This window comes from Nomascus leucogenys, chromosome 6 (genome assembly GCF_006542625.1).
Source record: "Nomascus leucogenys isolate Asia chromosome 6, Asia_NLE_v1, whole genome shotgun sequence".
Classification (NCBI taxonomy): Eukaryota; Metazoa; Chordata; class Mammalia; order Primates; family Hylobatidae; genus Nomascus; species Nomascus leucogenys.
The window spans coordinates 102,108,933-102,126,450 of NC_044386.1; the positions used below are offsets into that span (position 1 = coordinate 102,108,933).

The 17,518-nt window shown below is 40.2% G+C and overlaps 1 protein-coding gene across 2 annotated transcripts in view; it reads right to left on the minus strand.

The window, feature by feature from the left end:
- ADAMTSL3 (ADAMTS like 3) overlaps positions 1 to 17,518 on the minus strand; it is a 388,402-nt gene that overhangs the window by 83,566 nt on the left and 287,318 nt on the right. For both annotated transcript variants that reach the window (XM_030814922.1, XM_030814923.1), the window contains exon 19: positions 17,269 to 17,448. In XM_030814922.1, the coding sequence (XP_030670782.1) occupies positions 17,269 to 17,448 (180 nt within the window). The remainder of the gene's footprint in view (positions 1 to 17,268; positions 17,449 to 17,518) is intronic.

Here is a 17,518-nt window from a genome sequence, read left to right on the forward strand (position 1 = left end):
TTTATTAAACTACTATGTGACTTACTTTTGCTTATATAAAAGTGGTTAAATAACTGCCAATTGCTACTCAGAAGACATTTCTAATGATATATATTTGACTTTTTCTCCCCATCCTGAATGGAAGGATGGTTTGTAAACCCTTTTTTCTAAAGCAAAGTCTTCTGTGACTGTGTGTCTGCTAAGTTAAAGTAAGCACACCATCAGAGAACGTCCACAACTCACAGAGAGAGGAGATGTCATAATCAGTGCCATTAATTATCATTCACAAAGCAGCAACTTTATGCCAAAGCTTCTCATGGTTTCTTCTATAGACATCTGGTGGATTCCTCAGGAATTGCTCATGAGAACAATATACATTGAGTTTTTGCATCTTCAAAACTATTTGCCTGTGGCCTTTAAACTTGAAAGTCAGTTTGGCAGGATATAAAATCTTTGGCTCACACTTTCTTTCCTTCAGTATCTTCAATATGTCGCTCCACTGTTTTTTAGTATGAAGTGGTATTGTTGAGAAGTCTAGCGTCAGTTTGATTTTCTTTCCCTAATAAGTGACTTGATTCTTTTGCATAGATGCACAAATATATTTTTATCTTTTAGTAGAATATGTCCTTTTTTTGAGATGGATTCTTGCTCTGTTGGCACAATCTCAGCTCATTGCAAACTCTGCCTCCGGGGTTCAAGTGATTCTCCTGCCTCAGCCTCCCGAGTAACTGAGATTACAGGAGTGTGTCACTACACCTGGCTAATTTTTGTATTTTTTTTTAGTAGTGACAGGGTTTCACCATGTTGGCCAGGCTGGTATTGAACTCCTGGCCTCAAGTGATCCACCCACCTCGGCCTCCCAAAGTGTTGGGATTACAGGCGTGAACCACTGCGCCCAGCTGAGTATGTCTTGATATTGACCATTCTGGGTCAGTTTTCCCGGGTATATAGAGTGCCCTTTCAATATGGCAATTTGAGTCATTTATAGTTTTGTTCTGTTATGATTTTTGGTGGTTTTCTTTTCCTGGGATTCTATATTCATTGAATTTTATTTCCTTGTCTTTTACATATATTATTTGCACTTGAATCTTTTTTTACTTCTCTTTGATTCTTGTCATTTCCCTCCTTTTATTTTGCTTATTACACTTTCTCTGCCCAGTCATTCTTGAGTTTCTTCTAGTGTTTAGTCTACATTCTGAGAAATTTACCCTTAGTTTTAAAAATTCTTTTCTAAACTGGCTACATTCTCCTGTTATTTATTCATCTCATTTCTTGAATTTTCTATTTCTGATTTGTTTCTACAGTTTTCTTTCTGTTTCTCTTAGCTCATTTTGTGACACTGAGTATATTTTCATCTGTTTAAAGGTCAAATTTTCATTATGTTGGTATGCTATTGATATTTTTATCTTACTGTATCTTTTTGGAGGGTTTGCAGATGTTCTTATTAAATTAATTAGATTGTTTTCTGTACTTTTAGGGAAGGAGAGTGTAAGCAGGAGGGATTATTTCAGGATAGTTATCTTCACTGTTAAGAGCTTCCTTCTCTGGTGTTAAAAAGAAGTATTATATGCAACAATTTGGCCACAATTCTGGGATTTGTATCTCTGGACTCCCCAACTCCCAAAGATCTGAACATCTCTTTCCTTTACCTCTTGTGTTCCTTCTCCACTTGGATTATAATTCTGACAACTTTTCTTGGGCACTTCTTAAGCCCTTTAGTGGTTCTGCACTATCTTTCTTGCATCCAGTCACACTTTGGAACCAATCACACTCTGGAGTCTTTCCTCAATTTGGCTGATTGGTCTCAGACCTATTTGCTGGGGGTTCTACTGAGAGTAGGATCATTTTCTTGTCATGCTATTTATTCTTGACATCTGTGTTCCACAACTCTTGGCCCTGTCTCTCCTCTTTTTTATCGCTGCCCAGCTGCTAATTTTGCCATTTCTGAACAGTGTCTGCACTGTGTGGTTTGGCCTCACCTACTTATATTACTTTTGTTAAAATTACCTCTGTTGTTTTTTCTTTCCTTCTGCATTCCTAATTGCTCTGCTTTTTGTTTTTTAATGAGGGATTTGGGAATAGTAACTATGCTACTATCATGATTTTGCTTCACTAGAAGCCTTCAAATAATTTTTAAAGGGACTACTGTCAATAATACACTTTTAGATATCATGGTAGTCATCTTCCATGGTTTCAACTACCACATATGTGTTGATGATTCACATAATTATAACTTTAATGCAGATCTTTTCTGAGCTGTAATTCGTTATTGATACCTTTATAGACTCTCAAACTACATGTATGTCTAAAATAAGCCATTTTTCTCTCCCTTTCAAGTCACTTTCTGAATATGCTTCTTCTTTCTAATTAATTTTAAAATTAATGTCATCTCATTCATTAGCTTCCCAGGACAAAAATATAAAACACTCCTCTTTTTTGCTCATGTCCTGCCAATTCAATTGCCAAATATGTCAGTTAAATCTCCTACATGTTGTTCAAAACCACTTACTACTCTCTATCCCAACTGCTTCTTCATTCTCTCTCGTTGATTTTATTCCAATCACCATCTAACAAGGATTTTCAAGCTTCAATTCCTTCTTCCTCGAATACCTTATCCACAGTGCAGCCAGAATTATATGTCTAAAACCTTACATTTTACTTCCCCATTCAAATACCTTCCAACATGCTCTCAATGACTGTAGGGATAAATCCAATACCCCAAAGCCTTCACAATCCAGCTGTAATCTCTCCTTTCCATCTCGCCTACCAGCACTTACTCAGTGCATCCTGTTCTCAAGCCACACAAGACTGATAAACTCTCCCAAATCTGTGCCTTTATATACACTCTTGTCACTCCTAGAACACCCCTCTGTCTCATTTCCACACAGTTTGCACTCATCTCTTAAGATGCAACTCCAAAGCTGCATCTTATGCAACACTTTCCAGGGACCCAGGCAGACTTAGATGTTTCCCTTCAATTTTCACATAGCTCTGTCGACAGAGCACCTTTATTGGGCATTTTTTACATGGTTGTAAACATCATTTCTTCTGCCTGCCTTATTATACTGTGAGCTCACTGAAAACTATTCTTAGTTGTCTCTGATTCCTGGTGCCTAGGGTAATCAACATAGCAATGCTCAGTAAATGTTGATTAAATGAGTGAGTTTGTAAGGCTATGGAAATAGGCCTATTCAGAGTAGAAGAAGCTTTTATAAATCTTTATACTTCAGCCAAAAAGTGTTTACCAAGCACCAAGTGGGATACAAACATGTGCAGAAATGGGTCTTCCCCTCTGGCAGTTACTTTGGGTCAGGAAAATAAAGTGTATTCAGGTTATGCGTGTGTGTGTGCGTGTGTGTGCCTGTGCGGTGTGTGTGTGTAATTTAAAACACATGGAACAGATAGAACTACATGCATTTGAATCCACTGGGCATATTTTGGATGGGTCAAAATATAAGAGTAAACTGTCAGATTCAGTCTAAAAAGACACTATTATTCCAGTAGAAGAGTACTTAGCAAGAGGGGCAGAGCAAGATGGCAGAATGGAAGGCTACATCGATCACCCCCCACTCCCACTACCACAGGAAAACTAAATTTTAACAATTATCTGCGAACAAAAAAGCACCTTCATAAGAACTAAAAATTGGGTGAGCCATCACAGTACCTGTTTTTAACTTCATATTACTGAAAGAGGCACTGAAGAAGGCAGAAAAGACGGTCTTAAATCACCAACACCACCCCTTCCCCATTCCCTGGCAGTGGCTGCATGGCACAGAGAGAGAATCTGTGCACTTCAGGGAGGGAGAGCACAGCAACTGGGGGACTTTGCATTGAACTCAGTGCTGCCCTGTCACAGTGGGAAGTGAAACCATGTTGAACTCAGCTGACACCCACAGAGGCAGCATTTGGACCAGCCCTAGCCAGAGGGGAAGTGCCTATTCCAGTGGCCGGAGCCTGAGTTTCAGCAGTCTCACCACCATGGGCTAAGGTGCTGTGGGGTCCTAAGTGAACTTGAAAGGCAGTCTAGGAAGGACTCAGATTCTCAGGCAAGTCTGATGGTGTTCTGGGGTTAGAGCCAGTGGACTGGGGCAGTGTGTGACCTAGTGAGACACCAGATGGGGCAGCTGGGGAAGTACTTGCACTACCCCTCCCTCAACCCCAAGCAGCACAGTTCGTAGCAACGAAAGCGACTCCTTCCTTCTGCTTGAGGAGGGGAGAGAGACCAGTCAAGAGGACTTTGTACTTTGTCTTGCATCTTGGATACAAGCTCAGCCACAGATAGGGCACTGGGCAGAGTCGTGAAGCCCCCATGCCAGGTCCTAGCTCCCGGGTGACATTTCTAGACACACCCTGGGCCAGAAGGGAACCCGCTGCCTTGAAGAGAAAGACCAAGTCCTGGAAGGATTAATTATCTGCTAACTAAAGAGCCCTTGGGCCCTGAATAACCAAAAGTGATATCCAGGTAGTATGCCATGGGCCTTGGATGAGACTTTGAGACATGCAGGCTTTGGGGTAACAGCTCAGCATGGTGGATAGAGTACCTAGTGGGCTTCAGGGGTCCCTGAGTTCAGGCCTAGGCTTTCAGACAGCATTTCTACACCTTCCCTGGGCCAGAGGTGGGAGCCTACTACCCTGAAGGGTGAATCCCAGGTTTGGCAGCATTCACAAGTTGGCTGAAGAGCCCCTAGGCATTAAATGATCAGCAATGGTAGCCTGGCAGAACTCTCTATGGACTGCTGATGATGATGGCCATGGGGAGAGCTCCTCTGCCTGTGGAAAGGGGAGGGAAGAGGGGGAAGGATTTTGTTGTATGGTTTCAGTGGCAGCTTAGCCACAGGGTAATAGAATACCAGGTAGATTTCTAAGGTTTTTGACTTAAATCCCTGGCTCTCAGAAAGTATCTCTGGACATGCCCAGGGCCTGAAAGAACTTGCGTCCCTGAAGGGAAGGACATAAGCCTGAAGGGAAGGACATAAGTCTGGATGGCTTCAACTCTTGCTGACTGTAGCCCTAGGGCCTTGAGTGAACATAGGCAGTAACCAGATACTGGTTGCAGTGGGTCTTGGGTGAAACCCAGTGCTATTCTGGCTTCAGGTCTGAGCCAGGGCAGTTCCAGTGTTGGTGGCCATAGGGGTGCTTGTATCACCCTAATCCCAGCTCCAGTGGCTCGGCAGAGAGAGAGTGAGAGGCAGAGAGAGAGAGAGAGAGAGAGAGACAGGGACAGAGACAGAGACAGAGGCAGAGAGATGCTGTTTGTTTGGGAGAAAGTAAAGGAAGAGAACAAGAGTCTCTTCCTGGTAATCCAGAGAATGCTTCTGGATCTTATCCAAGACCACCAAGGTGATATCTCTATGAGTGTGCATGAAGTACAGTGTTACTGGACTTGGGGCACAAGTCCCTTTGAATACTTGGAAAGCCTTCCCAAGAAGGACAGGCACAGATTGTAAAGCCAAGATTGTGAAGACTACAATAAATATATAATTCTTCAATGCCCAGACACCAAAGGACATCTACAGGAAAACATGACTTCACCAAATGAACTACATCAGGCACCAGGGACCAATCCTGGAGTGACAGAGCTACATGACAGAGAATTCAAAATAGCCGTTTTTGAGGAAACTCAAACAAATTCAAGACAATACAGAAAAGGAATTCAGAATTCTATGAGATAAATTTAACAAAGAGATTAATTTTTAAAATCAAGCAGAAATTCTAGAGTTAAAAAATACAATTGACATACTGAAGAATGTATCAGAGTCTCTTGGCAGCAGAATTGATCAACCAGAAGAAAGAATTGGTGAGCCTGAAAACAGGGTATTTGAAAATACAGTTAGAGGAGACAAAAGAAAAAAGAATAAAAAATAATGAAGCATGCCTACAAGATTTAGAAAATAACCTCAAAGGGGCAAATCTAAGAGTTATTAGTCTTAAAGAGGAAGTAGAGAAATAGATAGGGGTAGAAAAATTATTCAAAGGGATATCAGAGAACTTCCCAAACCTAGAGAAAGATATTAACATTCAAGTGCAAGAAGGTTATAGAACACCAAGCATACTTAGTGCAAAGAGGACTACCTCAAGGAATTTAATAGTCAAACTCCCAAAGGTCAAGGGTAAATACCCTAAAAGCAAAAAGAGAAAAGAAACAAATAACACACAATGGGGTTCTAATAAGTCTGACAACAGACTTTTCAGTGGAAACCTTACAGGCCAGGAAAGAGTGGCATGACATATTTAAAGTGCTGAAGGAACAAAACTTTTACCCTAGAATAGTATATCCAGTGAAAATATCCTTCAAGCATTAAGGAGAAATAAAGGTCTTTCCAGACGAACAAAAGCTGAGGGATTTTATTAACACCAGACCTGTCCTATAAGAAATGCTAAAGGGAGCTCTTCAGTCTGAAATAAAAGGATATTAATGAGCAAGAAGAAATCATCTGAAGGTACAAAACTCACTGGTAATAGTAAGTACACAGAAAATCATGGAATATTATAACACAGTGATTGTGGTGTCAAAACTAATCTTAAGTAGAAAGTCTAAATGATGAACCAATCAAAAAATAATAAATACAACAACTTTCAAGCCAGGATAGTACAATAAAACATAAAGAGAAACAAAAAGTTAATAAGTGAGAGGACAAAGTAAAAGTGTAGAGTTTTCATTAGTTTTCTTTTTGTGTGTTTGTTTACACAATGTATTAAGTTGTCATCAGTTTAATGGGATATAAGATAGTACATGCAAGCCTCATGGTAATCTCAAATCAAAAACCATACAATAGATACACAAAAAGTAAAAAGCAAGAAATTAAGTCATATCACCAGAAAAAATCACCTGTACTAAAAGGAAAACAGGAAGGAAGGAAAGAAGAAAGAGAAGACTGCAAAACAAACAGAAAACAAGTAACTAAATGGCAGGAGAAAGTCCCTACTTATCAATAGTAACACTTAATGTAAATGGACTAAACTCTCCAATCAAAAGGCATAGAAAGGCTGAATGGATGAAAAAACAAGAGCCATTGATATGTTGCCTACCTACAAGAAGCACATTTCACCTGTAAAGATACATATAGACTGAAAATAAAGGGATGAAGTTAGATATTCCATGCCAATGGAACCCCAAAAACAGCAGTAGTGCTATACTTATATCAGACAAAATAGATTTTAAGGCAAAAACTGTAAGAACAGGCAAAGAATGTCATTATTTAATTTATAAAGGGGTCAATTCAGCAAGGGGATATAACAATGTTTTTTTCTTTTTTTTGAGGTGGAGTCTCACTCTGTTGCTCAGGCTGGAGTGCAGTGGCACAATCTTGGCTCACTACAACCACCACCTTCCAGGTTCAAGTGATTCTCCCGTCTCAGCCTCCCAAGTAGCTGGGATTACAGGCGCTTGCTACCATGCCCGGCGGGATATAACAATTGTAAACATATATGCACTAAACACTGGAGCACTCAGATATATAAAACAAATATTATCAAAGCCATATAGAGATTATAGGGCTCAATACAATAATAGCTTGAGACTTCAACATCCCACTTTAAACACTGGACAGACCTTCCAGGCAGAAAACCAACAAAGAACCATCCAATTTAATCTACACTATAGGGCAATAGATACAGAACATTCCATTCAATGGCTGCAGAATATACATTCTTCTCTTCAGCACATGGATTATTCTCAAAAATAGACCATATGTTCGGCCCTACAGAAGTCTTAAAACACTCAAAAAACTGAAATGACATCAAGCACCTTTTCTGACCACAATGGAATGAAATTAGAAATCAATAACAAGAGAAATTTTGGAAAATGTACAAATACATGGAAATTAAACAATATGCTCCTGAATGACAAGTGGGTCAATAAGGAAATTAAGAAGGAAATTGAAAATTTTCTTAAAACAAACGATAATGGAAGCACAGCATACCAAAACCTATGAGATACAGTGAAAGCAACACTAACAGGGACATTTATAGCTATAAATGCCTACATCAAAAAAGAAGAAAAACTTCAAGTAAACAACCTAACAATACATCTTAGCTAGAAAATCAAGAGCAAAACAAACCCAAAATTAGTAGAAGAAATACAATACAAACAATCAATGAACCAAAAAGTTGGTTTTTTGAAAACATAAATAAAATCGACAAACCTCTTGCCAGACTAAGAAAACAAGAGAGAACACCCCAATAAATTAAATCAGAGATGGAAAAGAAGACATTAGAACTGATACTGCAAAATTCAAAGGATCATTAGTGGCTACTATGAGCAATTACATATCAATAAATTAGAAAATTTAGAAGAAATGGCTAAATTCCTAGACACATACAACCTACCCAGACTGAACCATGAAAAAATCCAAAACCTGGCTGGGCGCGGTGGCTCACGCTTGTAATCCCAGCACTTTGGGAGGCCGAGGCGGGCGGATCACGAGGTCAGGAGATCGAGACCACGGTGAAACCCCGTCTCTACTAACAATACAAAAAACTAGCCGGGCGTGGTGGCGGGCGCCTGTAGTCCCAGCTACTTGGAGAGGCTAAGGCAGGAGAATGGCGCGAACCCGGGAGGCGGAGCTTGCAGTGAGCCGAGATCGCGCCACTGCACTCCAGCCTGGGCGACAGAGCGAGACTCCGTCTCAAAAAAAAAAAAAAAAAAAATCCAAAACCTGAATAGACCAATAACAAGTTAACAAGATCAAAGCCATAATAAAATGTCTCCCAGTAAAGAAAAGCCTGAGACCCAATGACTTCACTGATGGTTTCTACCAACATTTAAAGAACTAAGACCAATCTTACTCAAACTATTCTGAAAGATAGTGGAGGATAGAGTACTTCCAAACTCATTCTATCAGGCCAGTATTAACCTGATACCAAAACCAGACAAAAACACATCAAAAAGAGAAAAAGAAAACTACAGGGCCTGATGAACACTGACACAAAAATTCTCAATGAAATATTAGCATAGTGATTTCAACAACACATTAAAAAATCATTCATCACGACCAAGTGGGATTTATCCCAGAGATGCAAGGATGGCTTAACACATGCAAATCAATCAATGTAATACATCATATCAACAGAATGAAGAACAAAACCATATGATCATTTTAATTAATGCCAAACAAGCATGTGATAAAATTTAACATCTCTTCATGACAAAAATCCTAAAAAAAAAGAAGTAGAGAAGAAACATACTTCAACACAATAAAAGCCATGATGACAGACCCACAGCTAGTATCATACTGAATGGGAAAAACTGAAGGCTTTTCCTGTAATATCTGGAAAAAGACAAGGATGCTCACTTTCGCCACTGTTATCCAACATAGTACTAGTAGTCCTAGCTAGAGCAATCAGGAAAAAAAAAAAAAAAAAAAAAAAAAAAAAAAGAAATAAAGGACATCCAAATTGGAAACGAAGAAGTCAAATTATCTTTGTTCCCAGATGATATGATCTTACATTTGGAAAAACCTAGACTCCACCAAAAAACTATTGGAACTGATAAACAAATTCAGTAAAGTTGCAGGATACAAAATTAACATACAAATATCAGTAGCATTTCTATAAGCCAACAGCGAACAATCAAAAAAATCAAGAAAGTAGTCCCATTTACAATAGCTACAAATAAAATGAAATACCAAGTAATCATCTTAACCAAAGAAGTGAGAGATCTCTATAATGAAAACTATAAAACATTGATGAAAGAAATTGAAGAGGACTATAAAAACTGGAAAGATATTCCATGTTCATGGATTGGAAGAATCAATACTGTTGCAATGTCCATACCACCCAAAGCAATCTACAGATTCAATGCAATCCCTATCAAAATATCAATGACATTTTTCACAGAAATAAAAAAATCGTAAAATTTATAAGGAACCACAAAAGGCCCAGAATAGCCCAAGCTAACCTGACCAAAAAGAACAAAACTGGATGAATCACATTATCTGACTTCAAATTATACTACAATGATAATAGGAACCAAAACAGCATAGTACTGGTATAAAAACAGACACATAGACCAATGGAACAGAGTAGAGATCCCAGAGATAAATCCATAGATCTACAGTGAACTCATTTTTGACAATGGTGCCAAGATCATACATTGGGGAAAGGACAATTTCTTCAATAAATGATGCTGGGAAAACTGGATATCCATATACAGAAGAGTAAAACTAGACCCCTCTCTCTTACTATATACAAAAATCAAATCAAAATGGATTAAATCCTTAAGTCTAAGACCTCAACTAAGAAACTGCTATAGGAAAACGTTGGCGAAACTTTTCAGGACATTGCTCTGGGCAAATATTTCTTGATTAACACCCCACGAACACAGGCTAAGTAAAAATGGACAAATGGGATCACATCAAGTTAAAAAGCTACACGGCAAATAAAACAATCAACAAAGTGGACACAACCCACAGAATGGGAGAAAATATCTGAAGATTACCCATCTGACAAAGGTTTAAGAACCAGAACATGTAAGGGGCTCAAACAACTCTATAGGAAAAAAAAAATCTAATAACCCAGTTTAAACATGGGAAAAGATCTAAATAGACATTTCTCAAAGAAGACAAACAAAGGGCAAGCAGGCATATGACAAGGTGATCAACATCAATGATCACCAGAGAAATGCTAATCAGAACTACAATGAGATATCATCTCACTCCAGTTAAAATGGCTGTTATCAAAAAGACAGGCAATAACAAATGTTGGCGGGGATGTGGAAAAAGGGGAACCCTTGTACATTGTTGGTGGGAATGTTAATTAAAACTACTATGGAGAACAGTTTGGAGGTTCCTCAAAAAACTAAAAATAGAGCTACCACATAATCTAGAAATCTCACTCCTAGGTATATACCAAAAAGAAAGGAAAATCAGATACGAAAGAGCTATCTATAATCCCATGTATACTGCAGCCATATTCACAACAGCCAAGATATGGAAACAACCTAAGTGTCCGTCAGCAGACTAATGGATAAAGAAAATGTGGTACATATACACAATGGAGTACTATTCAGCCATAAAAAAGAATGAGATCCTATCATTTGCAACAACATAGATGGAACTGAAGGTCATTATGTTAAGTTAAATAAGCCAGGCACAGAAAGACAAACATCACATGTTCTCACTTATTTGTGGGAGCTAAAAATTAAAACAATTGAACTCATGGAGACAGAGAGTAGAAGGATGGTTATCAGAGGCTGGGTAGGGTAGTTGGGCAGGGATGTGGGGATGGTTAATGAGTACAAAAGATAGTTAGAAAGAATGAGTAAGACCTAGTATTTGCTAGCACAACAGGGAGACTATATCCAAAAACAATTCAATTGTATTTTAAAAAATAATTAAAATAATATAATTTGGATTGTTTATTATACAAAGGATAAATGCTTGAGGGGATGTATCCATCCCCTCTCCATTTTGTGATTCTTACACATTGCATAACTGTTTCAAAGTATCTCATGTACCCCATAAAAATATATACTTATTATATACCCACAAAAATTATAAATAAAAAAATTCAAAAAGAATTGTTGTCTGCATAGTGATTCATAATAAAAAACTCATAATTAATACCACATAATAAAAATGCATAAAAGAAGAATTTTATAATAAACCTTAAGAGCTGAACTAGTCTTTTATTCACACAAAGAATATCTGAACACATAGTGAATGCATTTAGATCAACAACCTTCGATCAAGACCAAATTAACTCTGCAGGATGATTCATAGAATGTATCTTCACCCAGAGGTCTGATATTTCCTGGCCCCAAGAAACACCAGTTATGAAGATAAAGATAAAAAATGTCTTAAGGAAGCCCAACCAAGTTTCTTAGACTTTGTATCAAAGAACTCAGAGATGGGAACTTCTTGAGGGCACTTCCATCCCAAGCACCATCGATAAGCTGAAAGTGTTTCATTCATAAGATTGTGTGTGTGTGTGTGTGTGTGTAAATAAGCTTTTGTGCACTTGTGTGCTGGTAAATGTTTCAAAACATGTTCTTGGAGGAAATAGCCATGATTGTTTTGCCCGTTTCTGTGGTGTAAATACTCCCATCGTGGCTGATTTCCAGCTATCAACCCAATGTGACCGAGCACAAGTTAGGGTGAGATCATAAGTGGTTCTCACTGGCCAGTAAGAACTGACTTCAACACGCTACTTCCTTCATGAGTTGTAATTAACAATTCTATGGAAAATCGAGGAATGCCATATTTTAAAATCCATGTATCTTGGATATATCTTGAGTTGTTCTTTATAACATTTTTCAGTTATAGAGATATTTTCCTTTTTTACTTAGCATATTAGATATATCAATAGTTCAAGAGTTGAAGAGTTGGCAGATACGAATAACAATATAGGAGGTGAAGAACTCAGAGATGATCATAAGTGTTGGAAGACAGTGGTACATGGACAGAGACAGGAAGTGGGGGGAACTGGTTGGGAGAGAGTGAAGAGGCTGTCCCTTTGCTTTCCCACAATGATATAAACTAGATGGAGAGCTGGAGATATGGTTAGAAGGTTAGAGAGTTTCTGGAGATTGAAAATCACCCATGGAAGTTAAAGAATTCAGGACACAGATTCAACCACAGTGGAAAAGTGTAGCAATGGAAATCAAAGGATCAAATATTGGGCTTTTTGAGATTTGGAAGACGAGAAGCCAACAGAAAAGACATAGTCAGATAAGTAGAAAAAATAAAAACACCAAGAAACACGATGAAGGAAAAAGGTGAAGTAAACAAAATAATCAAATGTTCCATCAAGTACAGAAAATAAAGGAGGCTATTTCAGCCAAGAGATGGGACACAAAACAGGCTAAAAGGGGTATGTGGATCACAGAAATTCACCATTTGGGAAGATTGCCTGATATGAGTCAATGCTCCTTTCTTATAACTTCAAAAGCAGTGTAAGAACTGAAGGCTCCTTTCTGCCTAAGGCTTGATCCAGATCTAAGGAACCAAGACAAACTCATAAGCCAATGAATGGACAGAGCTTCAACATGTCATGAATAGAGCTAGTGTCGGGGAAGAGGAAGATTCTGGCTGCAAGCCAGAGGCCTGGCTCCATGAAGAATGGAAATTCTGGCGTGGCTGCTCAGCCTTTCTGTGTCCAGGGTTAGTGGCCAGTTTCAATGTGGAAGGACCTTATCCAGAACCACAAAATGGATGGCTGCCCCCAAGTGAGCCATCCCATGGCAGAGGGACTAGTTTGGCAGGAAGCTTTAAGAAGGGTGGCAATTTGGTGTCAGAGTCTCTGCCAAAAAAAAAAAAAAAAAAAAAAAGCAACTCTGATGAGAGGAAATTTTAACTAACAGGAGAAAGCTCCATCCAGTAGAAAACTCAAACTTCTGTGCAACAGGTTGTGTGCCTGACTGCGCTCAAACCTCAGCAATGGCTTTTGGTGTCACAGGCTGAGGCTGCCTCTGTTTTCTTGTGTGTGTGTGTACGCTTGCTCTTCCTCCCAGATAGGGGCTTCCTGGATGTGAGGTCATGACTGGAAGCCAGAGTGTCTTGTTTGAGTTTGGGCTGACCTCTTGGAGCATAGAAGAGCTTGCTCTTTGCCCTGATGAATGGTTGCCTGTGAAACTAAACAGCCTCCAGTCCAAACCAGCTCACATGGATAGCCTCCTCTTTAGTTTCCTTTTCTTCTTTGTCTCAACAAAAATCCCTCCAATGAATGATATGCCTCTCCTGTGTTAGCAGACCTGAGCTCTTCTAAAGATCACTATTTCAACACCACTTTGCATTTTCCCTGACTTTGCAAAGACTGTTGAGGAATAGTATTTACTTGCTTAGAGCTCTGGACAACTGGAGGACCTGTTGGCAATCCCATGGCCACTGGCCTCAAGGACAATATAAACCAGATGGGAAGACCATGTGGATGCTCAGGAAATAGCTACTATTGCAAAACAATAAAAATTAGGGTCATTGTGATTTAAAAGTGGGAAATGCTGGTTGATTTTAGGAAGTGGAAAACTTCACAGAAGAGGAAAGCTTACGGTTGGACCAAGGATTTGAAAGCCACAAGAGCAAAGACACACAAGCGGGCCCACATAGATGTGCAATGGTGTTACTTTAGTGATACGCAACTGGCAACTGTAAATTCAGTTATTCACTGAGAGTGGACAGGGAGGAAAGTGGTGATGTCACCACTAGCCTCCACTCTAAGACGCCAGTGACAACTGTTTGTTCCACAAGGCAAGATAGAACTGTGAAGGCCTGTTTGTTCTTAGAGGAAAGAAGCAAGGACAGAAGCAAAGTGGGGTATTTTAGAGCTTGGCAGTGCTTCTAGGTGCTCCCTCGCTGCATCCAGAAACAAGCTGCCTGGTTTCTCCTCCTCAACATCTGCCCCTTTGCTGTTCTTCCCTTTTCTTGCCTCCTCCCTTTAGGTTAGGGAAGCACTTGATCAAAGAAGTCACTACCCAGGGCCATTCCTACCTTGGACACATGTAAGGGCTAACTCACCCAAATAAGAATGAGAGGCAGGTAAGGAAACACTTCTCACACTGCAAGTGTATCATTACAACACCCAGGGATCTTGTTGAAATGCAGACTCTGATTCCTTAGGTCTGGGTGGGACTTGAGATTCCTCATTTCTTATAAGTTCCCTGCTGATGTCAATTTGACTAGTCCTTGGGCCACACTAAGTGTAGTAAGGAGAATCACGCATCGCTATGCCAAGATTCTCCCCACAGAAGTGTGGCCCTTCCTTCTGTACCTAACTTGATGAAAACAGTAACTGGAACCTTCATCTCTCCTGACAATGGGGCAAGGTAAGACTTCACTCTTGGGGCTTAGCTGGGTGATGGAATAAATACTGCCTACCCACTAGCCCACCCAGGCTACCCACCTCTCTAACACCTTTGTCCAGCCCCCACTGCCTGACCTAGTCTCAAAGGAATTCCCAAAAGAATGACTCTCCCTTGTTCCTTGTGCAAGTAGGAGGAAAATTAAGCAAACCCACTTTTGCACACAAAGCTCTCCAGACAGACCTTCTACCTGTCCTTCCCACCCTCCTTTGGGGTGGTGGTCTCACCTGGATCAGTCCTTTCTCTTTGTTTAGGACCTGACTGCAGGAGGGACTCCTGTACCTCAAGTCATTGACCTATAGTATGGCAACTTTCCGGGGAGAGCTGTGGCCACTGGCACTGTCTCCAGCTGCTTGTGAGTTGGATAGAGGAAATGGGTATTGGCGGCTGGATCCTAGGGCAACTCCTGCTCTGCAGACCCTGGAGAGATGGGTTCATCTCTTTCCTTGGGCTTCTTCTGAGGTTTCAGGGAAAGTTTATGTAGACCTTCAGTGGCCTTGATTGAGGATAATGACCTGTAGGTTTTCAGTTAAGACAGTTTTAAAATACTAGCACTTAACAAAACTACACAGTTAAAACAAGAAAAATCCCAATCTGGAGAAAAATCCCAATCTGGATATATGTACAGAAATACTGTTGATCCAACCTACAGCCAGAAATGTGGACCTTCTCTCAAAGGCAATGGGAAGAGCCTACTCTACTAGACATTGCCATGTCAAATATCTTATGTTATCCTCACGAGAACCATTGCATTTAGTGAAAGTAATTGGAGGCTCAGAGAGGTTAGGTATATTTAACAAGGCCACCCACATTTAGGCTTTAGAGCTGGGGTACCAGCATGTGTCTGTTGGGCTCAAAAGCCTTTTCTCTTGCATAAAAGACAGGAGTGTATACCATGTATAATAATTTTGGGTCACACAGGCCTGGGTTTGAATCTATCTCTGTCCTTGGGCAAGTTACTTAATCTGAATGAACCTCTGTTTTTCTCATCTATAAAAAGGGAGACAACGTCTGCTTCTGGGGCCATCGTAGGATAAGATGAGAGGAGCAGGTCATGACTATGCCTGGCACTGAACCTAGGACTCAGAGCAGCTTGTAAATGTCACTCACTGTCCTTCCTTATTTCCTGAGGTTATTTCTTATGTTGGGGTTGGGTCTCCACTCCAAGAAGATCCATACTAGTTAGCAGTGACTGGAGGTTACAAGACACTGATAACATAACTAATTATCTGTTTTGGAATCTGTGCTAAAATCTCAGCCTGCAGATGTTAAGGATGCAGCAAGACTGGAGCAAAGGGATGGAAGAAGAATAAGGACTGGAGTAAGAGAGCCATGAGGGCAAGAAAGGCCCTACCAGCTATTCTGGGGAACATATACAATAGTCCCTTCTTATCCATGGTTTCGCTTTCCACAGTTAACTATGGTCCAGAAATATTAAATAGAACATTCTAGAAATAAACAACTTGTAAGTTTTAGTTTGCATGACATCCTGAGTAGTGTGATGAAATCTCTCACCATCTCACTCCATCTGCCCAGGACATGAATCATTCCATCCATGCTACCTGCCTATTAGTCACTTAAGTAGTCTTCTCAGTTATCAGATTAAAAAAAAACCATAGGATATATAAAATTCAGTATGATCCACAGTTTCAGGCATCCACTGGGGTCTTGGACTGTATCCCCTGTGAATAAACGGGACTACTGTACTTGATTTTGCAAGCAATCAGACTTATGGAAGATTCTGAACAAGTTGGAGACTTGATGGACACAGTGGGGGAACACTATGGGATGTTAGCTAGTCTGGAGATGGGAGAGTAATACAGAAAGATCAAGTGGGCAGTGTAATATAACAGAACGAACTCTTGGAATAAAGTCAAAACAAGTGGATTCTGCTACTTTTCCAGCTGTGGAGCTTAGGCAGCTTACTTCAGCTATTGGGATTTAATTTCCCCCACCTGAAAAATAAGGCTTCATTACTAGACTGGGTCAAGCCCTGCCAGCACTGAAATGATGTGCTAGAATTCTACTCACTGCACTAATTCAAGCTTGCCATGATGAAGGGTAAAACTAACAGCATAAGTGACAGAACAAAGAGGAAGTTAAGGCATGGAAGATGTTCACAATGTTGGAATGACAGGGATTAATGAATGATTCCACATGGGAGGACACAAGGAAGAGAGGAACCAAAGCGATTTTGAGTTTATCCTGGGATACTATGATCCTGGTAGTTCCAAAAGAAGGGGCTGGTTTGGGAGAACGATGATGAGAACACTTTGAATAATACTGAGTAAAAACTGGAAATGAATCATTGTGTGCAGGCCTGGACTACGGAACTTGCACAACCCCGAGAGTGAGTGAGCACCTCCTTAAATGTGGCCCCCTAGGACCCTTACTCATCTCGCAGTAGTTCCAGCCTGATCTTGTGGAAATATTTAGAAGCTGAAACAAAGGAGGGGCAGAAAAGAAGGGACTGTAAAGTTGAGCCTGGCCCTTACCTTCGACCAGTCTCCCACAGCTAAATGTGGAGGACAGTCTGTCCTGGCACAGGACTTGTGAGACGATGCCTTGGGTCCTTGGCACAATTCATCTGAGAGATTCAAAAAGCTGCCATCCGTTAGCAGCTGCCGACAGGTGACTCTTCTATTCTGAGTTCCCCCGCCACAAGTCCTGGAACACTAAGAAGACAAGATGGGGTGAGGCAGCAGGCTTGACCCACTCTATGTTAGTACAGAGCAGGGCCTCTCA